The sequence below is a fragment of the Meriones unguiculatus genome, chromosome 20, assembly GCF_030254825.1.
Source record: "Meriones unguiculatus strain TT.TT164.6M chromosome 20, Bangor_MerUng_6.1, whole genome shotgun sequence".
Taxonomy (NCBI): domain Eukaryota; kingdom Metazoa; phylum Chordata; class Mammalia; order Rodentia; family Muridae; genus Meriones; species Meriones unguiculatus.
Window position 1 is genome coordinate 53,208,992 of NC_083367.1, and position 25,457 is coordinate 53,234,448.

At 38.4% G+C, this 25,457-nt stretch overlaps 1 protein-coding gene across 6 annotated transcripts in view; it reads right to left on the reverse strand.

Moving 5' to 3' along the window:
* Grik2 (glutamate ionotropic receptor kainate type subunit 2) overlaps positions 1–25,457 on the reverse strand; it is a 657,687-nt gene that overhangs the window by 627,522 nt on the left and 4,708 nt on the right. For all 6 annotated transcript variants that reach the window (XM_060373546.1, XM_060373542.1, XM_060373543.1 and 3 more), the window contains exon 2: positions 24,301–24,701. In XM_060373546.1, coding sequence (XP_060229529.1) covers positions 24,301–24,415 — 115 coding nt within the window. In that variant the 5' untranslated portion in view covers positions 24,416–24,701. The remainder of the gene's footprint in view (positions 1–24,300; positions 24,702–25,457) is intronic.

Sequence of the window (25,457 nt, forward strand, 5' to 3'; positions counted from 1 at the left end):
ATGTCTTTACTAGAAATCACAGGCTAAAGGAAAAAAAAAACAGTGAAGAGAATAGGTTTTTCTCTTTTGAGTTGTTGGAAAATGAGTTTCTTTAGACATCTAAACTCTACAAGCTATTGGCAATACTACTGGTTTCGTGATGAACAACACTGTAAGATCCTATTCTTGAAAGCACCACACTCTCAAGCTGTAAAACATGGAGAAATCAAGCCTAGAAGTTTCATCCCTACTATATACCTTTCATAATACTGAAAGCTGCCATGCATAATACCAGAATGGAAAAATAAGCATCAGTCTTACCAAGCTTGAAATCTATGCTACCATCATAACTGATCTAGCAAGACATGTCCGCCGGTGTGCTATTGGCTTGAACATTATCCACTTTTTTGACTGGATTTAAGTACAATTCTACAAGGTAAATCTCATAATAGCATCATTTTTAAGCCAAAGACTTTGGTTAGACAAATTATAGGCCGGAGAGGAAAACCTACTAATCATCTTTCAACGCTTTTCAGAGAATCCTCTATTTTGCACTAGAAAGTGAATAGCACAGAGATCCACAACTTGCCAGTTGCAGGGTATAAGAGACTGCTAGACATTCAGCCTTAAGTGGAAAATCTGTATCATATACTCTCCTCCCAAGATCCAGGTATAATTGAAGAAGTAGAATGGGGAAAATTCAGAGTCAGAAGCAGTGGATGGGGATAAGAAAACAGTGAGCTAGGGTCAGAGGGAAGGGGAGGAGGACTTCACCTATCAGTGGACTTAGAGAGGGACAGGGGAAGATGAGGGAGAGAGGGTGGGTTTGGGAGGGAGTCGGGGAGGGGATACAGCTGGGATACAAAGTAAATAAACTGTAATTAATATAAAAAATAAAAAGCAGAGTGTACAATAAAAAAAGAAGAAAAAGAACAGTGTCTTTAGACAAAGCAGGGCACTGAACATATAAATTCTCAGCAGTTACATGTTTCACATGACATGTGCAAGCTCAACTCATAACAATCCCCAACATAGGGGAAAAAAAGGTGGGCATAAAGTCCTGCCATTTGCCAAGGAGCTAATGCCAATGAATAGCTTCTGGGAGAGAGAGGGTCAACTTTCTGTAAGAGTGTAGTCCTGGCATGTAAATCTCATGACAGTAGACGAACACATATCTATCTGTGATTATGTGGGCAGCACAAATTGACTTGATGGATGCGTGTGTGTGTGTGTGTGTGTGTGTGTGTGTGTGTGTCCCCATAGTTATGTGGATTTATGTATGGGTCTTCAATTCAATTTCATTGATGAACGTGTCTCTTTGTATGTCAATACCGTGCTGTTTTTATTACTGTAGTTTTGTAACGTAACTTAAAATCAATGATGGTGATGACTCCTGCAGCTCTTTTATTATTCAGGATTGTTTTAGCTATCCTAGATTTTTTTTTGTGTGTGTGTTTCTATATAAAGCTGAAAATTGACCTTTCAAGATCAGTTAAGAATTGTGTTAAAATTTTAATGGGGGAGGAGACACACACACACACACAAAGGTAAGTGGGGAAGTGGGTATAGTTGATGAATGTGAGATGAATATTACCAAAATATATTATATGAAATTTTCAAAGACCTAATAAGAATACTTTAATGGCACAACACAGGACTGCATAATATTAATATAACAAACTTTTCTACCATCTTATTTGCACTGAATATTTCTACTAATTTTAATTTTTGTCCCAAAAGTTTGGAATAGAGTAATATTTACAGTGCTTTCTGACTACATTAAGGCGCATTATTGGAGATTAGCTCTCCGTATCTTTTCATCAGTAGGAACTACGCAGCTACACACATCCTGCACAGGGGAAAACAAGCTGTCATCATGCTCCTTTCTCTGACTCTTAGACACTCCCCCCTCCCACAGCTCCCTGCACTCCAGATTTGCAAAACTTTGGCATAGCAAGAATTTACACTGTCCAAAGTGTCAAAGTTTTAACAAACACTTCATTAAACATGAAAAAGCTGCCCCAGTTTGTAATAAAGAACATAATTCTCTACAATACTAAGGACCATTAAACCCAGAGGCTTGTGATATACTCTACAAAAAGGTGCATGATGAGCTGCATAAGTCAGAATTTGTTGAGTTCGGTTTAGCCAGAGCTCACCTCTGCCTCTACTGGGACGAGTCCCAGGTGAATGTCAACAGAGAAAAGGTGAGTGCTATCCAACAGCACAGTGCCTCTGGGATGCATAAACGCATCACTCCACACTCGCTGACCTGCTCTTATTTTCTCTCAATGTTCTGTACCTAAACATTTCCTCTTTATTCTCTTCTGACCCCTGTCAAAATGGGGGAAAAGGGATTTGGCTTAACTATGTAAGTATGGACCAATAAAGAGTCCCAGGAATATTTGCATTTCCATTTTTTCTCTTTCTCTACATATTCACTCATGCTTATAATTACATGTGGTTCTCATACATACATGTAATACATATATATAAGTATATATGTAGTTTGCATAGTAAATGTATGAAACCAAGAGTGACCATGCCAATGCTCCTATCTCTGCCTTTTTCTTTTCTCCTTTTTTAACTCCTCTCTTTGTTTTCTCCAGACATCTGCATTCCACACATTATGTCCTTTCTCCTTTCAAACATCCATGTTAACAATCAATGTTGGTTATCAATATCTGGATAACCTTATGCCAATCTGTACTTACTTACACACAAACCCAAAATGTTCATAGTACATAGTATACGTTATACAAGACATAGAACACAGCACTTTCTGTGACTGTTGAAAAAATATACTTTGAAGAAAAAATATATTATTTATATTTTACTTCCCACTTATCTCAATGGACAATTGCTTCTCAAAATTTTTCCAACTCATTTGGTGTGATCCTAATATCTTCATTTAAATGCGGTATGTTTCACGAATATACCATAATTTATTCACTAAATATCTTCTTAATGAGAATTTATTTTTTGCAACAACAAAGAACACTGAAACAAACATCCATTCACTTAAGTCTTCAGTGAGACGTGTTTCTATTGCCATCAGAGAGGATCTAGTAAGTGTACCGCTTGTGTGTATATATTATTTTTGATAGATACTACTAGATTGCATTCCAAAGAGTCTCTATTCCTCACATTTCCATCTATGCTATATGAAAGCCTTCATTTCCCCTACTCTGCAGACAGCAGTGGGTGTGATAGCTCTCTTTCATTTCAGCCAGGCTAATGAGTGTGAAATGACATATTGCTTGTTTGCAATTGCCTCTCTCTGGCTGCGAAGAAACGCTACAGATCTTTTCATATGTACATTGACCAAGTGCTGTGAAAAATGAGAAAAATTCGCTTCTTTCCTGTCTTTAGAGAAGGCCCTCCTAAGGTGTATTAATTTTTTTTTCCTTTTTCTTAACGGCATTAATAATATCTTTTACCACTGTTATTTTTTTCTCACTGGTTATGTACCAGTTAAATTCTTAAATAAGTAAACACTCAAACATTGTTAACTTGGCTGCAGTGATGTACAGTAGATTACTAAAACTAAGTCGTCAATTAAAAAAGCTCTAATTATTAAATAGTAACTATTTTGTTTTAATTCTTTAAGTCTCTAAATACCAACATTTTATTCTCTGCTCTATGAGTTGGAGTATTTTAGATTTCTCAAGTAAATGTAACTATACAGCATATGTCCTGTGATTTATTATAATTTTCTCAATAGCCATCCATGTTTTTACATTTAATTGAGGGTTTTTTTTTTTGAGATTACAGTTTAAATATAGTTCCCCCTTCTCTTTACTTCCTCTTAACCCTGCTATATACTCTCCCCCACTCTCCTTTAACTTAATGAGCATCTCCTTTGTCATTAATGGGTATTGCATGCTTATATGTATAGACATATTTATTCCTAAATATAGCCTGTTCAGTCTGTATAATACTATCTGCATGTTTGTTTTCAGGGTTTGCTGTTGGACACTGGGCAACCAATTGGTACGATCTTTCCTGGATATGCCTACTTCTCCCAGTCCCAGCTTTTCTAGGTGCCTACAGTTCTTTGTTTAGGGTTGAGGCCTGTGTGCTTTTCTCTGTCCAGTTCAGCATGTTCACTGGTTTCATCCTTCTTTGGCTCAAGTTTGAGCAGCTTTAATTGTAATAGCCAGAATCTGAAAACAACCCAGAAGTCCCTCAATAGAGGAATAGATACAGAAATTGTGGTGCATTTACACAATGGAATACTACTCAGCAGTTAAAAACAAGGAAATCATGAAATTTTCAGGCAAATGGTGGGCTCTAGAAAAGATTATCCTGAGTGAGGTATCCCAGAAGCAGAAGCAGAAAGACACACATAACATATACTCACTTATAAGTGGACATTAGACAAACAATATAGTATAAACACTAAAATCTGTTCACCTAAAGAAGCTAAGCAAGAAGGAAGACACTGGGTAAGATGACCAATCCTCAGTCAGGAAGGTAAACAGGACGGACATTTGAAGAGGGAGAAAACAGGGAACAGGACAGGGGCCTACCACAGAGGGCATCAAAGCAGATTTTGAGACTCATACCCAAACTTTGGGCAGAGTGCAGGGAATCTTATGAAAGAGGAAGACAGAAAGACCTAGAAGAGACAGGAGCTCCACAAGGAGAGCAACAGAACCAAAATTCTGGGCAAAAGGGATCTTTTTTGGTTCCAACATAAAAGAGGTTCTAAACTTCTGCTCATGTGATCTTCATCTTTATCTGCTTTCTTCTTGTAAGAATGGAGTGTAAATCATGTAAATATAATATTATTGTATGAAATTCTTAATAAATAATGGAAAAAAGGAAAAAATAAATTAAACTTTATACTTCCGCTCATGGGGGAACAATACTCAAATGTATACTATTTGAGCACATTGAAAACTAGGGAGTTAAAGAGTATTTCACATCCACATTCAAAAGTACACCATGCACTCAATGGTTTGTCATGGTTTGTTTGTGAACTGAGAAACAAAAAACAATACTCTGATGTAAGTTCATTCGGGAACATGGCTGATGTCAGAATCGCCTTTAAATGTTCATGCACCAGCATTCTAGAGGGCACAGGCCATCAACTCATCAAGACACATTCCACAATCCCACAGGGCAACAAATTGTAAATGAGAGAATCCTTAGGTGTTACATCCATGAAAGTTCATGTGAGTTACCATAAGAATTGTACAGAAAAACACACCTAAAAAAAGAAATATACACAAAAGACTCCATAGAGAATTCCAAGTAATACACATACACACACACACATTATATATATGTATATATATATATACATATACATATACATATACATATATATACATATTTTCTCACAATTGCTTTCTGTGGTTGATTAGGAATTAAAAGGTTGAGTTACTTGGGGGAAAAGTTTACATGGCATCAAAATTATGTCATTTAATTTTTAATGGTAAATAACATTGGTGAGAAGGGGATTAAATTTGTTATCAAAAGTAATTTCTTTTAGTCAAGTGTGGGAGTTGAGCAAACAGGAAAGCCTACGAGTATTTTCTTCCAAGAATATACGCAGCAAAATTTTAAACTTGAAGTATCTCTCTAGAAGGTCTGAACAAGAAGGGAGGACTTCATCAGGTGGGTCATAAAACTGCTCAACATTGTAGAATCACAGCTGTAATGATGCTCAAATTAGCTTCCCTAAGGAGGGGATTCTGGCCGCAGCCTTTGTTAAGTGCTGTAATGTGTACTGAGTAAAATGAATTATTCATCTATTACTTGAGCATACTCTGGGAATTACTAAAGGACTCCAGGAGGAAAAAAGAAATATGATTTGTCTTTCAGGCCATGAGAAGAATCTGGATCCTGAATTCAAGCAAATAATCCCATCCAAGGGCAGCCTGCATTGATTTCATAACCTTTAGAAATCCCCCCACATTAAGGCAGGGGAAATTAATTCAACCATTGGATTATGAGCCTGTGCTGATTATTGGAACATGCTGCTGAATTCTCAAAGGTGGACCGTCCACTCCTAATCCCTGATATGCATTTGAGTGGCCTTTTACTAAGTACACAACTGCTGCTATTTGTATGTGAGTCGTTTATCCTGAAGCAAGACCGGAATCACACCTGGAAAAGTAATTCAAATTAAGTACTAATAATACAGGCAATCTTTTTTTGATGACATAAAAAGTATTATCTCTACTTAAAGTGTTAAAAAGTTACTTCCTCCTTCTGCATATATTCAAATTCCAATGCCACCACAGCTATTTTGTCAGTTTCCTGACTTGTTGCCAATGGGGGAGAGGCTATCTCAACGAGATTCGGTACTCTTTTATTTGAATTTTTCTCACAGTCATATTTTTAAGATTATCCCTTTTGGAAACAATGATTTGGTGATGATTTCGGGAAAAGCTACGCTTTGTTCAAGCTACACAAGGTGTGCTTAAATGTTGTTTTGAAAAAAAGTTTTCTAGTAAAAATTTTAAAATGTGAAACCAAAATAATTATGACTTCAAATTCTTTAAATCTTCAAGAACTGTTTGCTTTGGTGAATGGAAGAGTGTTAGAAACAACTCATTTTCTCCCTTTAGGGTTGATAAAGGAGCAATGAACATATGTTAAAGGACACACACCTCAGCAATGAGAAGGCTGCACACTGCCCTTCAGACCCATTAACCTCTGTTGCCACCTCTTCATTAAGGGGACTAAAGCCAACTTTAGCCCCTCAGCTCGGTATCATCACCCAGTCCCTACTGAACAGCTTACCAAGTGAGGAAAGTTCTAAAATGAAGTCTCTTCTCAATCCTTGTCATCTGCCAAACCAATGAAGCTCATTGGTACAGAAAGTAGCAGCAGCTGAGTTCCAAGAAGGTGGTAGAAGCTGAACAAGTCTGCTTTCAGCTCTCCTAATTGTAGTGTTCTTAGATAAGGACTGACTTCGCTTTTATTATTCCAGCAAACTCCTGACGTGGACTAGTATCCAATAAAAATAAAATGAGGGACCAGGAAGGGGCAAAAGACAAAAAGTCTGCATTTGATGACACTAGCTCCTGAGCAACTTTCTCTATGTTATCAAAAATCATAGAGAAGGCTAGAGAAGAGTGGCTCTGAAGTCAGAGAAAACTATTGATATTATGAGTCTGAAACTTATCATAGTTAAAGTCTGGGGTAAATCAGTTATCTTCCTTGAGTCTTAGTTTCCTCACTCCCTAAATTGGCAAAGAAGCAATCACTTTAAAGGTTAGGTGAAATAAGGTTTTAAAACTCTGTAAGTATAATCATCATTGTCATTAAATTTATCGTCAGTATTATTATTCCGGTGCTGGTCTACTCTCTGGAGACCAGTTATAATGCATGTTCTTCTAGGTATTTTCTGCATGTAACAAGTAGACCATAAATGGAAAGAGGACTACTTGAAAGTTATTTTAAAAGGCCCCTGTTTCATCCTTTTGAGAGTGATATTCTTGCTACTGTAGGCAACATCTACTGTGATTACAGCAGAAAATCTCAAAACCAAACAGTAGTGAAATGCAGTTAAATTCAACTAAACCTGTTGAAAGAAGCATAAGACAGTATTAAAAGTCTAAACCAACTTCCAAAGCCTCAATATTTGGGACATTTGGAGAAAGTTACCTATCCTTTTTCAACTTCTGTTGAGAAGTTCTGGCTGTAAAATGAAGCTATTATCAACTACTTTGCAGTTACGATATTATGAAAAATAAATACTGTATGACTGAGTGTGCAAATAAACAACCATCATTTAATGATACAATAAGGCTGCATATGATGCAATCATATTATTCTACTATCCCTCTAATCCACACAACCAGACATATCTATGTATTGATTTAGGGCCTAAAATATGGTCACTCTAGTTGCCTCACACATCCTTGTATGTGGTCAGTGTCCAGGCATCTGCACTAGCCTGTACGCCAGTTTTGAATTAAGCTACTGACTACATAAAGAGGGAAAGAGCAACACTCAGAAAGGATGGTGACAGGCATAAGTAAGTGAGAAGCAGGTTGTAGAAAGGTGGATAAATGTTAAGAATAGATGCAGATATCTCATGTGCTTACCTTTAGAAAGAAGAAAAAGACAAGGTAACATATTTGTCCCCAAGAATGATCAGAAAAGTAAGTCAAAGAGAAACAGTGTACAATTCATGGAAACTTCATCTTTCCTGTGCTGGATACAGCTAGCCAACATTCATCTCTAGTCCTAAACTCTAAGAAGGTCATGTGAGGAGGGTAATTTTTTATAACATACTTAATAAGTTCTGGGAAGGTTTTTAAGTCTCCTTTACACATTATTCTGACCCTGTTTCTAGGGTTCTCAAATAAAGAAAGGAAAACTGAAAAATAGTATGATCTGAAGATACCAATTCCTTTTGAGTCCATAAATTTTGTTTTGCAGACAGAAAAGGTTTTTTTGTCCCACTCAATCAAGGTTGAGCATAGACTTCTGTTATGATACTAATAGGAACAAAAAGATTAATTGATGAAAAAGTATTTTCACCCATACCTAGCTTCCTTTGCCTGCACAATTCTCGCACAATTCTCGACCTCAAAGAAAACACAATTGTCCCCAAAGAACCTCTTAGATAGACTCAGATATCATCATGACCAAACATGAGAAAGGAACTGAAGAAATTAGCCAATCATTTGCAAAACATGGAGTCTTAGAATTCTACTGAGTATTTTTTTAATCATGAAAACTTGAATTTAAGATCTTGCAGATGTCAGTGGAAAAAGAAATCTTCACTCCATCCCTCCATGTATAATCTAGTAGCACCCATAAAATGGCTGTTATATTCTGCACACATCAGTTTGCAAAAATGGATCATTTTATCTACAACAAAAGCACCCCTGCACATCTGTGGAGATTCTAGGCTTATTTTAGGATAGATAATAGAAGGAGAAACATGTTGTAAACTATTGCCTATTACCTCCAGAATCAAAACAGCAATACCCAAGCCAAGTAACACAGAAAAGTCCTAACACACTATGCAATTCAGCTACAGCTCATCACTGCCACTATAATTACAGGTGCCTGCCTGCCTTCCTCCTCTCAGATGTGTGGATAAAAGCCCAAGGCTGAATTTGTATCTTGGCTGCACAGAAGCTGAAGCTAGTAGTCAATAAACACACAGAACAGAAGCTGACAGGCAGGCTCTTGCAGAATACAAAGCTATTTGTTTTTCAAAAGCTCCTCCAACCCCAAATTTTCAGAAAGGCAAAAGGGGGGAATTTTGACTTTTCATATAATGCTAGAACACAGAAGTCAATAGTGATCAATCTTATTTCTCAATTAATAACGGGAGCTCAACATTAGATTAACTTGTCTCAAAAGTAATAGAACTGGTACGAGAGTCACAATTTTCCTATGCATATTTTCCATGGATTTTCTAGAATAATATAATAGCTTATGGCAAAAAAATAGATTATTAACAGTTGTGTATTTTGTTATTCAAAAATGTTTCTGGAGAGCCAATGCCTGGCAATAGTCAAAGGAGAATTCTGAGTTCTAAGACTTAAGAAAGATGCGGTGTTTAAATTTATTATATCTGCATGCACGCAAGTCAGGAAATACTAAGCTTGAGAGAAAATTGAAAGGATTTGAAGAATTCCTAATACATGGAAGAGGGACACTTAGAAGGGCAAAGGGTTTGTGGCAATATACAGAATCATTAGAATTCCTGGCTTATTAAAATAGAAAGGGAAATGACAGATGGGAGGCTTTGTAGGTTCTATAGGAACATGTAAATTCACCTTCATACATGTAAGCAGGTTGCCCTTAGGCACCTCCACTGTACTACACTGAACCATCTCTTTGAGAAAACTGAGAGCTTGGTTCCAGTCTCCTTCCAAACAGGGGGCCTGAGGTAATAAACTTCAATTTTCTATCCACAATGGACAGTACTTGTCTGTCTGAAAAGTTGAAGTCATACATTTTATAACATTTCACTAGAGACCTTTGAAGCTTTAATATTCCCAACTTTTAAAAATATAATCTCATGTTAATTGAACAAATAAATTCACTATTTAAAAGAAGAATTCCTAAAGGGGGAAGAGAAAAAAGAAAAAAGAACTGAGTAAACTCACCTAGCAAGAAACCCTGAGGAATTAACCATTTCAAAATGTTAATTGTTATGTGGAAGTGGCTTTTGAAGTTCAATTTAATTTCCTGAAAACCTCAAACAACTCTATTTCCCTACAGAAAATAATTAAGCATCAAGGATAATAGTGTGATTAACAAGTAAGACATGGAATTTGCTTAGCAAATCAGAAAGGGAAGACTCTTATTCGTAGCACCATACCATTCCTTGTTTCATTATATCAGAGCGAGCACTCAGCGAGCATGGACAAGCAGGCTGTACTCCAAATGGCCACTCTGGCAAACACTTGGATTATAAACTTGCTCTTCCTGCCTCAAAAAAAATTATTTAAAAAAAGAAAAGATCCTATCTCTCCTACAATGGCAAAGAGACTCCAATGTCTTTATGTCACCATGTAAAGACTTGTGTCTTGGTATATGAGCAGGCCCCAGGGTTCATGAGTTTATGGCTTAATTGCCACCACATGTACTTTTGGAGAGCAGATGTATCCCGATAGCTTTGGTATAATCTATTAATTAATCTCTTGGTAGTTGCATGACATTGGTGAAGATAAAGTGAGGTTTAGCTGGAAGATGTGGGGTTTTGCGAGTCTCTCTCTCTCTCCCCCTTCCCCTTCTCTTTTTCTCTCTCTTTGCTGCACCTTTCTCTGAATCCCTGAAGCCATATAGGGAACATCTATGATATTATGCCCAATCACGTATGGTGTCCTTCCTCCCCATGGGCACACAGAAATGGGGCTGGAAGACCTTAGACTAAAATTTCTGCAACTACAAACTAAAATAAAATTTTTTTAATTATTTAAATTGTTTCTCTCGGGTATTGCTCACAGCAACAACAACAACAACAACAACATATAGACTAACTCAGAAAAATGATACCAGGGGTGAAGCCATGAGGTTACTATTCCTGACAATGTGAGTCAGAAGCATTTAGAAACAGTTTGTGGGATGAATTTAGGAAAGCTTGGAGAAGTAGGTAAAAGGAACCAGAGTACTGATAAGAATATGGGCGGCATCTTAGTTTCATTTCTTGTTGCTTTGATAAAAGATACCCTGAGAAAAGTTATTTAAGGAAGCAAGAGTACTCTTGGCTCACAGTTCCCTGTTATGTTTCATCATAGGAGGGAACTCACAGTGGCAAGAGCTTGAGGGACATAATAACATCAACTCCATAATGAGGAATAGAGAGCAATAAATATGTGCATGCATTACAGCTCTTGTCTCTACTTATACAGTCTATGATGTTAGTCAGGGAATGGGTTATGATGGGTCTCTCCACCTCAATTAATGTAATCAAGACAATCTCCCTCAGGCATGCTCACAGGCTCATCTCCTAAGTGATTCTAGATCTTGTCAAGTTGACAATTATGCTATCTATTACAGATGGTGAGTACTACGCTCATGAGGATTTAGATAGGAATACCATTAGGCATTGTACCAGAGACCATGTAGGTTACAACCTGTCAAATAAGCTATGTACAGTTTTTCTATCCCCTAAGATGTAATGAATGAGTAAACTGGAAGGTAATGGAGTGATTTATTTGGCAAAGAAAGTTCAAGTAAGTCCGAGGAGGTTCTTCACTCAGGCTGTTACATAGTTATTCCAAGCTGTTTTTATAGGGCTAACAGTGAGAATGGAGAGTAAAGAGCAAATCAGAAATACAAAACTTTGCAGTGTGATTAAATGGCCCACTGTAAGGTTGTGGCAAGAGACAACACCATTGATGAAGAAGTTTAAAAAAGCAAGCACTGGAATACTTTGCTGTGGGATGAGAGCAAAGATGTTTTGAGAACACCCCAGGAATCAATGACCAACCCTTCACAACACCAAGAGTGTAAATGTGTAAGCACACTTGAAAAACTCTTAGCAGAGGGCCCTGCATTGACCTACCACAGAAGGTCTCCCATGGCTTTCTCCCTCAGCATTAATTTCTCCATGTTCAGCTTCCCAGAGGTTGATGTAATCATTTGTGCAAACGGGTGCTGCCTTCTCATGAGCTGAGAGCGGAGACCTTATCATTATCTAGCTGACGCTGACTTTGAAAAGTACATAGAGTGTAAGAGTTAAGGGATCAGGAAGACTTCCATTCAGACTGCAATGGAAAGCCCTGAGAGGCCAGGAAATAAGTAGCAGGATCAGTTTCCAAAATACACACCTTCTATGAGACAATGGATAAAGCTACGGGGGTTAGACTAAACGCTCAGTGGAAACTCCAAGAAGTAGAGATGTTCGAAGCATAAGGCTTTAGTCAAGGCGAGATCAAGGGACAAGGATTGCAAGGAATGCAAAAGTTAAGACTACAAACAGGATAGGGCTGCCCCACCATAGTGTTTGGCATTGCGTAATTAGCCAAATGTTTTTAAATGAATAATTGAAAACTTAAAACAATAAATACTCTATTGGAATATTGATTGCTTGAACAAACTTAAACAAGAAATCATAGATAACGGTATATTATATAACAGTATAATTTTCAAATTTTAAAGAGTAAGCATCTTCAAATATAAATAAATATTGTTAGACTACATTAAAACAAAGTTTTCTAAAGTAAAAGTTAGCAGGTGATTATTACAGGCTTCTTTTGAAAAGAAAGAGGTCCCACAACCATACATCATCTTAGACAATATTTATAAAACAACACCTGTTTAAGATCCCTTTGGACTATAGAGATGTATGTATGTATGAATATTCCATGTGCTCAGGATTAAAAAAATGAGTCATTCTCTCAGAGGCTTGCTGAAAGCCCATCACTGTCTTCTATGAATGATATAATATCCAATTCCCAGCTGTTATCTACCAAGTTTACTCATTATTTTGCATAATTTAGATATAACTATCAACTGTCAATTCAAGCTGTCCATTAAAATTACAAGGAAAGTGATTTAAAATTTATAAAATCCAGAATTATCTAATTCCTAAATTATTCTCAACTTACCTAGAGGAGTATGTTTTATTTTCTCTTGTTAAGCATAGTTGTTTAGGAAAGGCAAGGAAAAAAGAAAGGAAAAGCCTGTCTATACCATTAAAACTATAGAACTCTCATGAAATACTGAGAAATAAATTCAACCAACAGTGTAAAGAATCTTAACACTGCAAACTATGAAATACTGTATGAAAGAGACTATAGAAAAAATAGAAAAATGTCACAAGTTCATGAAAAATTAAGTCATATTCAACCACAGAATCTTCTTCTTCGGGAATCAGAAATTTAAATTATTTAAAACCTCTTCACTTCTGATGTGAAAAAAATTTGAGAAAAATTCAGCTAACAAAATTGTCTATCAATGTTTGAATTTATGTGGAAGAATACCCAATTTTTTTTAACAAAATCTATCTTTTGAAGAAAACAAAACTTAGCTCACATCTTAAAATGTAATTGATATGTGGAATTAGGGGAAGACAAAAAAAATCTAAAAGATCCAAAGATCAATGAAATTTTTTTTTTATTTCTGGACTTGAGCTTCAAATTGAGTATATTTGTACAATACTAGAATTTATTTTAGTTCCATTTTTACGTTAAAAACAACAAAAAAAACCTCAAGACTGCCTATGACATTTCTGTAAATTAATCATTTAAAATATCAAGGGCTAATGTATCATGGAAGCACATGCCTTTAATCCCATCACTTGGGTGGCAGAGGCTGGTGAATCTCCAGGAGTCAGAGGCCAGCCTGATCTACCTAGTGTGATCCTGGTTCTCAAAAGCTAGAAATATTTTTTCTAATTAATATGATGTTATAAATGCTTTAAATAAACATAATTTTCTATATATAATATCGCAAGTAGTTCATTTTACTTTGCAAATGGTCTACTGATTCTTGACGTGATACCATTTGTTGACAGGACTTGGGCTCCCCCTCACTCATTTCCCCCTACCAACCTCTATGCTAATTCTTCCACAATGGATTAGATCTTTTAAAAGATAACTAATAATATCTCAGAGTAGTTTTAGGAAGCAATGATGAGGCAAGTTCTACCGGTCAGTCTGTTCTCCTTAAAGAGGAGCCCTGAAATATGACCTAGGATCACTCCTTGTTGAAGCACTCACCATAACCATAAAACAGGTTCTCATGTCTATCTCAAACAACTGTAACACATTAGAATGTTTGACATTTTCTTGAATCATAATAAATGGCTGAGACACAGTCACTGGCAGACTCTGGAGCACTAAGTGAAACTACTTTGTCACATACCTAGGTGAAAAATAAAGCAAGGGTAAAATCAAAAACAGCCTTTCAGAAATGGTTTTTGTGTATATATGTTCTTATGAAGAATTAGGATGCCTTAAACTACCTGACTCAGCATGATTTCTTTGATTATTATTTTGTTTTGCTTCCCACCTTTCTTCTGGATATTTCAGAAGAACAGTTTAAAGTGCTGATATTGAAAAATAAACAGAAACTATGGACTTCTCTTCCATGAAACTAATCAACCAGAAAGAAATGTGTTCTGTTACCCAGGAAAGCATTTTCTGGTTGTTTATAACAGATTGTGGTGTATTCTAAGAAATTACCAACAGTAATTTAGAAAATTATTTTACCTTTAGCCACACTTTTAAGAAATTGAGCAAAAAGTTCATGAGTGCTAACAAAGAATACTTTATTCCACATATACATACTAATTCACCAATATAATTTCAATTAAAATAAAACCTTTACAGACAAAAATGTGAAGCTCTATGAATTTTCCTATTAATTCCAACACTCTTGAAGCTTAACAGATGGAAAGTCATAAACACTCTTCAGAAAGGAGATTTAATTATCCTTCTTAATTTATGACTACCATAAGAGTAGAACTTAAGACTACTAAACTCAAAATCCAGATTCTTCAGTCCCTGAATAATTATAACATACTAATAATTGATTTTTGCTGAAATATTTTAAATCTTATTTTAAATTCTCAACTAAAATTATTTTGTGAATTAACACAATTTATACACGTAATGGTATAAATAATTATTACTTACATACACAGATATAAGTTGAATGTTCCAAGTACTAGAGCTATCTTAAACCAAGGCATAAAATATTGAGAATTCCCTGCAGACAATTTACTACATCCTTGATGCACTTTCCTTCAGGTTAACTGACACATTTCCTGGCCTAAGCCCATGATCTGGCCATCCACTAAAAAACAGCTCAGGAAGTATCTTTGCTCAGAAAGTATCTTCATGATTAATTATTTTATGTGCCAATTTGATTGGACTATGGAGTGCTCAGACAGTTGGCCAAACAGTCTGGAAGTGACTCTGAAGATGTCTCTTGATGAGTTTCACATTTGAATAATAGGGAAAGCAGATCGCCCTCCCTGAGTGACTCCTGTTTCTCCACAGATCATGACTAATGCAATCTGCAATCTCAGTTCAAGAACTTTCTTTTTCAGTATTAAAGTTTAAATTCTTTGCATAGACGAGGTAAGCTCTCAGCCACTGAAATATACCTAGTTTCTTAAAGATTTCAGGGATAACAAACAAAAAATTGGTCCTTGCACTCATTTCAGCAGTATACTCAAAAGAGTTCCTTCATCTCTCACAGACGAAAGAAAGAAAGAAAGAAAGAAAGAAAGGAAGGAAGGAAGGAAGGAAGGAAGGAAGGAAGGAAGGAAGGAATCACTTGGCTGTTTGTTACCTTGGTCTCAGTGGCATTTCAGGATCTACACGGGTGTTCAAACCCTGTAATCCAGACACTAAACCTGAACACAATCAGTCGCGCTTATGTTACCATAGACTACATCCATTAACTCTCATGAAGCTCACCTTTTAATGCATACGTAAATTCTTTGTCTCATGGTATTTTTCCCATTCTTTTCCCTATATATGTTTGTTAGGCTCTAACAAAAGTCTCACCTACTATAAAAATTCAAGAGCAGAATAAATTGCTCCTTAGGAGTTTCTGACATATTTGTCATGTTGATGGTATTTAATGTGTACATACTTTTTCTCTTTAATTATACAGTAACAAATCAGGCTTCAAATCCTATTTCTTAATTTCCTGACACTGTTTGTTGAACGAATAGGTATGACAAAAGCTTTAAGCACTGGAAAAAGGAAGGCAAAGTTAGGTATCAACATAGATACAAAAGTTAATAACTATGAGAATGCTTTGTGAAAGAGAAGGCGGGGAACAAAGTGCACAAGCGTCTAGGGAGCTAATTTATCATTTTCCCCCACACTGATGCAAAACAGAGGGATACAGAGATCACACAGAGAAATGGCATAACTCAGAAGACAGCATAACTAGCTTGGCCAAAAATCTGACAGACCATGATCAGGCTGCTTAACTGTCTCTGTGGGTTCATCTCTAAACTTAGAACAATAGACATGATCTCTGGTGTCCATTTGTCTCAGGCAATTTAGGGTCCTACAGTTTTTATTTATCTTGAGGGTTCCCATTTTTCATGGGGAGGAAGGCCTTGAACATGTGAGAGCTGTTACATTCTTCATACTGATGCAGGTACTTTAGTAAGTAAAAAGAAACATGAAAAAAGCCAACATCTCAGAGGCCGAATATTTATGAGCATGCTGAAACTTTAAACGTGGAAGCTTTCTTTAATATCTGCTTCGTTTATATTAAAATTGAAAACAAGCAACATCCCCAGAGCATAGAAGAAAGATGAGCTAGAGTTAGAAATAAAAACTAGGGGCAATACCTTCCAAATGCTTGCTTAATTCAATGATGGAAAATCAACTGACTGATTTTAAAAGACATGGAAAGCATTAAAGCTTTATTTTTTAAATATGTATAATTGGTGGAACATGTCAATGAAACATCCTTGACATTGTGTTTAAAATAATCACATATGTTCAAAAATTTCGACTAAAAAAATTAAAAAGATACATTTGGGAACACTGAGGTATATGGTAGTGAATCCAGAAATTGAGCCATTTAACCTCTGTCCTTTCTCAACCTCCAATTCTTATCAGGGCTAGTCACTCAGCACTCCCCTAGTTACCCATCATCCTGTGTATCTGAGCATCTCTGTCACACACTGAGCATTAATCAAATTAACTCATCCTAGCCCCACAGTCTTGAGACAATGTTCCTTCTCTTTCAGAATATACTTGTCTTAACACAAGGCCATGGGAGACAGCAAATGCTTAGTCAGAAACGGCTGATCAAATCACATACACCCACAGAAAAACGTCCAAAAGACCAAACTTTCTCAAACAGTTTTTCAGATTTTCACACATGGCCCTGCTGGCTAGTAACCTGGAATTCCACAAAATATAAGAGAGACTGCTCAGTTACAATTGGAAAATAAATGGTTTAAATCAATCGAGAAAAAAAGAACCCAAGAACAAAATCATATTTGAACACCAGTATTATTGAACAGAATGTTCAAAGCTTTGATACAAAACTAAAACAAAAATAAATAAATAAATAAGATCTCCCAGGGAGGCTTTACAGGGCTTCCTGAAGCACTTCCTCACATTACCAAGATTGATTTTTATCATATCAGCTAACTGTTTGGTGTTATAGATGTGAGTCAAAAGGCAAAAAAGCTTTTCTACTTATATATTAATGAGACTACCAGATGAGTCTTAGAGAGCCTGAACAACAGGTGTCAGGCTGGGGAATGAAAGCAGGTGACACTGGAAACTTATTCTACCTACTAATGGTTTGGGTTTGTCCAGTTCAGATTTTCAAAACAATTTCCAAAACTATGTATAATTAAAATTTTGGATACATACACATGAAAAATTGAGGTTTCCACATTTCTCTAGAAATGTCAAAGGAATGAGCAACCTGACCTAGGTACTTCCAGGTAACATGAGACAGGGGGATGAAGAAGCCCATAAAAAGGACAAGAGACTGAATCTTGATTTTTGTGGTGGAACTGTCAACCACCTGAGAGTTCCCAATGCAAATTGAGACATTGCTCCTTTGGGACTGGGGTGGAAGAAAGAATGTGAAGTCACTAAACTTCAGTGATTAAAGTGTTAGATGGGTTGAAAACGCTTCCATAAAACAGTATTTCAAAGACAACACAAAAGAGAGCAATGTGTGTTAGTGTCATGAAACTGAAGAAAAAAAAAAAAACAGCTTCTACTTTCCCACCTCTAGCTTCCCTACCACAAACAAGTTTGTTTCAGAAAGGAAAAAAAAAAAAAAAAAAAAGGAAACTTACAAAGAGAAATCAAGCCTGCTTGCCTGTTTTATTTCACAGTTACAGCAAAAGAATAATTTATACTGGAGACTTTTACATACGTTATATACTCAAAAAATTTGAAATGCTCTTTGCTTTTGAGATGAGACAGACCTGTAATTCCATTTAGTAAGTCAACTCTTAAAAATATTTCTTTATTGAAACTTGGTCCTAAACCTAGGTTCACAGTACAACATGAAGGTCTAAGGAAGACTTATTTAACCTACATTAAATCTTGATAATACATTAATGAGTCTTTTAAAGGGATAATTTTAATTCCCCAATCTTCAACCATAAAGACTATATAGTACTAATCTGCCTTGCCCTTTCAATTAAACTTGTTAAGGGCTTTCTATTTAGTCAGCACCCTGAATGGGCCATTAAAATTCTTGTTCGGTAAGAGTTGTGTTCAGTGCTCTGTTGTTTTAAATTCCATTAAATCCAAATGGTCTTTATCGCCCCATGACCACTGTGACTTCAATCAGCCAATTTAATTACCTTACACAATTGTCAGCAGAAGCTGCAAAGAAAAACAGAAAGCCATATGACGTTATCAGATGTAAGTCTACCTCTCCGGTGTTTAATCTAGAGTTGTCAATAATGATGATGTGCACTTTCTTCCTTCCTTTCAGGGGGCTTTTGACCTTCCCTTTCATGCTATGAGTTAGAATTTAAGATTTATTCGGAGCACTTCTGATACTTTGATGAGTGGACTACAGAATGAAAGCCCTTAGAAAATAAAGCTTCCATCACCCAAACCAAAAACGTGCAACAATTACTTCCCAACACGTGGTACCAAGATAGCAAAAAGATCTGTACACCTCAAGTACTGTGCACCCAGCGGATAATGATGTAAGTCTACAATATCTGGAAGACAGTAGACTATATTTGACTCAGTGTGTAAAAATGGGTATTAAAATTTTCAAGAAATATAGAAAATTGAGGCTACCATAGCAAAATGAAATCCCAAATACAGGAATTCATTTATCCATTTAAACATTAGATCTATACCACAACTGAGAAAAGGGTTTTCTTTATAAGAAGGTATAACTAAATACCATAAAAGATTATGTCATCTTATCACACACAACACTGTATAAGCTGGGAAATAGATTTAAAAGGCTGATAATAAATGCTGGATACTAATTTATCTATAGCAGTGTTTCTCAGCCTATTGGTTGCGACCCCTTTTGCAATCCTCTATCTCCAGAAATATTTACATTATAATTTATAATAGCATCAAAATTACAATTATGAAGTAGATGAAGTAGCAATAGAAATAATTTTGTGGTTCGGGGGTGTCACTGCAACATGAAGAACTGGATTAAATGGCCGCAGCATTTGAGAACCACCTATCAATAGTATTTTTCCCTTTGTGTGGAAGCAATAGACATCAACTTTCCTTGCAGAATAAATGTTGAAAGAGTGTCATTTGAGAATCCGTGGAATGAACACACTTTTACAGATCGCTTAAATTGGACCAAAAAGTGAAACTTCTCTGAAGAAATATCAATTGACATATAAGTCCTTGCTCAGTTCTGAAAGACAACCTTACAAAGCCAGAAAACACGTTGAGTTCCATGTGACTGGGTGGAGAGCTATTTCCAGAGGATGGAAAGATCATTCTTCAAAGTCATTTTCTGAAATGATTGTGCCTCCCTTGATGGATCACATCAAGTTATTCTTTGAGGTTTTAAAACTAAGTTAGAACTTATCAGAAAAACGGATCTTTATAAAAGTCATCTCTGCTGTTGGCGATTCTTGCAAAGATTTCCCTCTCCTGCCATCCCAAGCTCAGATGAGCAAGTTTTATCTTTTTGCAGAGATACTGCTGCTATCACTCCCATCTCCTCTCTCAAGAGTCAGTTTTCAAGCTCCTAGACATGAGGCCACTCCTCCTTCCCTCCCACTTTACCTCCCAAAGGAAGAAAAATCTCTTTCAAAGAACTTGTGGAAAGTGGCAGCTTCCCAGCTCTCAGTCACTGAACTCAGTTCCTCAATGATATAGTGCATCTGCCACAAAGCATTGTGTCTGGGAGCATATGAGGTTTTCCTAAGAACTGGTTGGTTCCCTCCCTTCCAAGGTGTGGGTTTTCTGTAGTGGGCTGCTTCTGACTGAGCAGGCTTGCTGACTTCGCCAAGGGCGTGTGCACCAGCTATGTGCTGAAGCGTAAGAAAAATCCCAGCATATCTGGGAAGAAAGACTTAAAACTTGGAAACTTTTGAACAAAACACTCTGCCAAAGACTGGCTTAAGGAAAAGAAAAGAAAAAAAAAAGGTTAGGTCAAACTGTCACATTGTAAGAAATGACAGATAATTTGCCCAGCACACTGGAATAGTCTGTCTTGGAGAAACTGCTCAGTGTCAAAGTTTTGGTTGATGTCTGTGCTGTCTGTGTCCTAAATCACAATGCAGGTCAAGACTTTGAATAATAATTGGACCTCAAGATCAGAGAGTAGTGGGTTGGGATGTGGTGACAATGAAGAGGATGCTCAAACAAACCAAAGCCTCAAGGGTGAGTGTGGGAGACCAACCAGGGTAGAAATGAAACCTGTTTGTAGTTTGCACATTCCAAAGACTGGGCACAGAGAAGCAGAGGCAGCCAGAAGAGGGCCTGCTGAAGAAATGTCTTAGGGAGAGCTGTGGCTCAGGGCCTCACTCCGAAGGCCTCACCCACGTGGGCATCTCCTTGGCACTCTCTCAGATACAGCTAGCTGTATAAGACAAAGGTGCCTCATTTCCATATGGCTGAGCACTGGAGTGTGTCCTCAGGTGCCAGGTCTGGGGAAAAGCCTGGGGGGGAGGCGCGCGGGCGAGCAGTGGTGGGCTCTGTGCCCAACACAGCAGGCTGCAGATGTCTAACTTGACCTGGGTAAAGAAGGGGGGTGAATTTCTGTAGCACGGCATACCCCTGAAAAACATGCCCACCTGCACCCTCTCAAGAAGCCAAATTGTTTCTCAAGATGTGAGGGGATGAAACCTTGGAGACCCAAGACAAGAGACTCAAAATCTCCGCCCACCGGCCAATAGCCTTTCTCCTCACTACACCCACATGGCCCTTCAGCTTTGGGATAGCCACCAAGGGTCAGCATCCCAGCGATTTCCCTAGCAGCTACCCAGAGTGCACAACCTGCCCAAAGTCTGGCCTGGAGGTAGTAAAGGGATGCTCCTGGGTGCAGCTGCAAAGTTTTCTTGAATACTGTAAAAAGTCATGGTGGCTATGGCTGACATTGTAAGAGCGTACCCCCCGACCCTCCTGAGCCTCATCAGACCTTCCAGAGAGCTGTCTATGGTTGGGGGGCAGGGAGAGAAAAGGCCACAGGGAAGACAGAAGTTGATAGACAGGGAAAGGACACCCTGAGGTGATAGGAAGAGGAAGTGGAAGGGTCTATCTGCTTGGAACAGAAAGAACACCACAGAGCTTATGAGGGTGAATTCTCACCATCAGTTGAGGGGAAGACAAGCTAACCTGGCCTCACGCCAGCTTCAGGGTTGCCATGGCGCCAAGCAGAAGCATCAGAAGCCTGGCAGTCCCAAGCCTTTCTCGCAGATAAACTGTCCAGAGTCACTCTAGGCTGGTTCCCAGGAGAGACCTGAGGCAAGGCTTTGGCTTCCACCCACACCCAGATGTCCACCACTGGCCAAGGACAGCTGCCCAAAAACCAACTCCAACCCTTTCCTCCCAGGGCTAGAAAACAGGGAGCGCTGAACTTCAGAGCAAAGGTTTAAATTAAACATTTCCGAAAGGTAGTTATAGGCATTTAACTAACCATCCAATCCTCTTGGTACATTTTTACCCCAGCAGAAAGTAAAACTCCCACCACTGCATCAAAATAGGCTCAACAGGGAAATGTTCCAATGATCACAACTGTATACAATCCTCCTTGACAAGTCAGGTCAGATTTAGAGAAAATGTATCTCCAAGTGGAAGACATTTGATGCTAATGTATTTAAAAAATCATCTACAAAGTAGGATGTTGATCTTGGGAATCAAGGGGCTGGTATGGAGACCTTTGCCTAGTGCCCTGGTTCTTAAGGACATTCTTAGAGCTTGTATAGGAAAATGTGTGTGTGTGTGTGTGTGTGAGAGAGAGAGAGAGAGAGAGAGAGAGAGAGAGAGCGCACACGCTCTTTTGGAAAGCTGCTACACTGTCACAGATGCCAAGATTTTTAATATGAAGATATGAAATGATCAGCAAATGTAACAATCTAATGATTCAGCAAATACTGTGCTTCAAGACCAGAGTGGCAATAATTAAATCTTGAGAGTGTTAGTGGCAGTTTTCAGGCACCAATTATCCACCCCCACAATCATGTACATTCCTCCCAATGTATATTCATTCACAAACACACATGTGAAGGTACACAAGATCACCTAAGTACTCTGAATTACTCAAAATAATGGGGGAGGCATATTCCATGGTATAGCACTTCCCATGTTAGTGGCCAAATTGCTATGACACACATACCATGCATGCCTTCACACACAGTTCCCAGAAATACAGGGACTTCTTTAATCCTGTCTCAAAAAAAAAAAAAAAAAAATCAAGCATTCCTGTGGATGCTTGTTGCTAAGAGCAACATGCTTAAGTACCATTTAAAGACTGAGAAAAGCAGGAAAATACTCCAGCCAGAATCTAGCTATACTATATCATCTCTTGTTGTTACCAGTCTTCTTGGCTGTAGCTGATATATAGGGAGGGGCTACCTTTTCAAATATATGTAAAAGCATTCATACTTTATTTCCACAAAGCTTGAGGAGGACAGTTAACGTTATCAGTGGAGAAAGCTCACTTGAGAAAAAAAAAAAAAAAACAACTAAGATGCTGCTAGTGTTACAGAAGGGGCAGTCAACCTCTGCTATAAATCAGACAGAATAATTTAAAGTGTCTACTTTTGTTTCCAAAACACATACTCTGTGTTTTATGTTTCCCACTCTCTCTGGCTTAAACACCCTTAGAACTGACAGTGGAAGCTTTTTCTCTGTTGACTCTCCCCTTTTTTGCAAAGCCTTTCTTTAGGGAAGTCCCCCTGATGAGTTCTGTTCTTACTAAAAACATGTTGGTCATCCTGAGCAGCTGAGCATTTCCTCTACTTCATTTCCTTCGAGCAAACCTCCTGACCAGGGAATGTACTGGAAGCCCACGTTTAGATTTTACTTCAAGAGAGAAAGAAGCCTGCATTCTTGGGAAAGCTATAAATCCTTCTGAAATGTGACTATCTAGGGTCTTTTATCCATGTCAGAGTGAAACAAAGATGCACTTAGACCCACACACTCAACTCCCCTCCTCCTTCTGCCACCAGTTACTAGGTTCCTTATTTATCAGGTCCGGACTCTGTGCGGGGCGAGGGGGGAGGGAGTTGGGGAGGGGAGGGAATGTGAAAGAACTCGGCAAGTTAAAAAAGCAAAACAAGCAAGAAGCCTGTCATGATTGCGCTATTTCTCTGCAGCGAGCCACATCTCTCCATTATTAAAGTCTGAAATTATACAGCAATATTTCTTAAAGCTCTGCACATCAGAAAGACAATCGGAGGAAAGAAAAAAAAAGATTAAACAAACTATTAAGCTTCTCTTATAAAAGAAAGAAAAAGGGCTAGCGCCTTTGGTTTTGCAAGTGAGGACCTAGATAAGGTCCGGGCAGAAGCGGACAGACGCAACTCACGGAAGAGTTACCAGACATTAACTCAGCGGCAGCACCAGCTGCAGCTTCGCCGGCCCTAGCACTCACTTTGGCTCAGACCTCGCCAGCCAGACAGCTGAAAGGTTCCCAGCCAGAGCAGAGCAGCCTAGGCTGGCCGTGCTCGCCTCACCGCTGTCCCCGTGGCGGGCTATGGCGAGGCGAGGCATCCGCTGGTAGTACCCCGCACTAGCACCTCCTTCACCCTTCCGGCGCCCAAAATAAAAGGAAGATAAATCGAGAGGGTAAATGAAAGCAAGGGGCGGTCTTTAAAACCCGGGAGGAAGCAGGTCTGGAAGCGGCAAGCCCACGCGAGGCAGAGCGACTGCCTGTTTACATCCGGCGCCTCGGAGAAGCCTACACCAGACGATGCTGAGATGCGGAGAATCTTACCGAATCTTAACACATGCGTGGTTCCTTGCGAGTATCCGATCCACAGGAAGCAGAGCAGGACTTTAATGGAGCGACCGAAGACTAGATTACTTAGAACCGGGGAAATAATCTTCATGATGTTTCCGTGCCTGCGCACGCGGCACCCACTTCCCCGATCTAGCGTTAGGCTCCGGGCTTGGACGAGGAGGAGGATGCGTGGAGTAGTGACCGCAGACACAATCACGGCATGGTCACAGAGAGAGGAAGGAGTCTCCGCTTCCCAAAGCCATTAGCAGTCGCGGCATGTTCCTCTCTTACTGCGCCAAGGAGCAAGCTTCCACTGCAAGGGATGGTGGGACATCCATGTTAGTCCGGGAGCATCCGGGAAGAATCCAGCAGGCACCGTGTCCAGCCGCGAGAGCCTGGGAGAGTACAAGAAGAAAATCAATAGGAAGTCCAGCCCTGGAAGGACTAGTTGCCGAAAGCCGGCCACAGTCTCGATACAATGGGCGCTTTGCTCGCAGGGGTTTCACCAGGTCCTTACTCTGCCGCACAGCTTCTGACGTTAGGCCAAGATAAAGTGAGAAAAACTGAGAAAGCTGCTTCCTGCCACAGAGCTTCCCAATATATATTATGCAACCGTTCTGATAGCCCGCCTTAAGCAGGGGGGAAAAAAAGGAGGGTTTATTTACATGATGCGAAGGAAAAAAAAATGCTTTGATTTTCAGTAAGACCCTGTAGAGAGTGCCTGATGTGTGCAAACAGACTTCAAAGTCACTTTGTCTAGGGTTTGTATTTTAAAAAAGAAAGCGCTCTGAAGCAGGGCTGCGCTGTCAGTCTAACTTGTTGTTAGACTAAGGGCGTCTTATACTTTTTAAACTTAGAGTGAAAAGAAACAAATACGCAGTGGAACGCAATTGGAGAGCTGAGTGTGGTCTTTAAAAGCTTGAGTGGCACATTTCTTGATTAGTTAAGAGAAATTTCTTCAGATGGATTTTTGAAAGGGAATCATTTCCCCACCCATCTGTCTCATCTGACACAATCTTATACAAAGCCAATGGTGCTTAAGCTGCAGTAGCAGGTCCCAGAGGTTTTGTGCACATGTTTTCTTTTTTAGTTATTTTGTCTTTAAAAAATAGAATGCCAAATCATATTTGCTTTGCCCAAACAAAAATCTT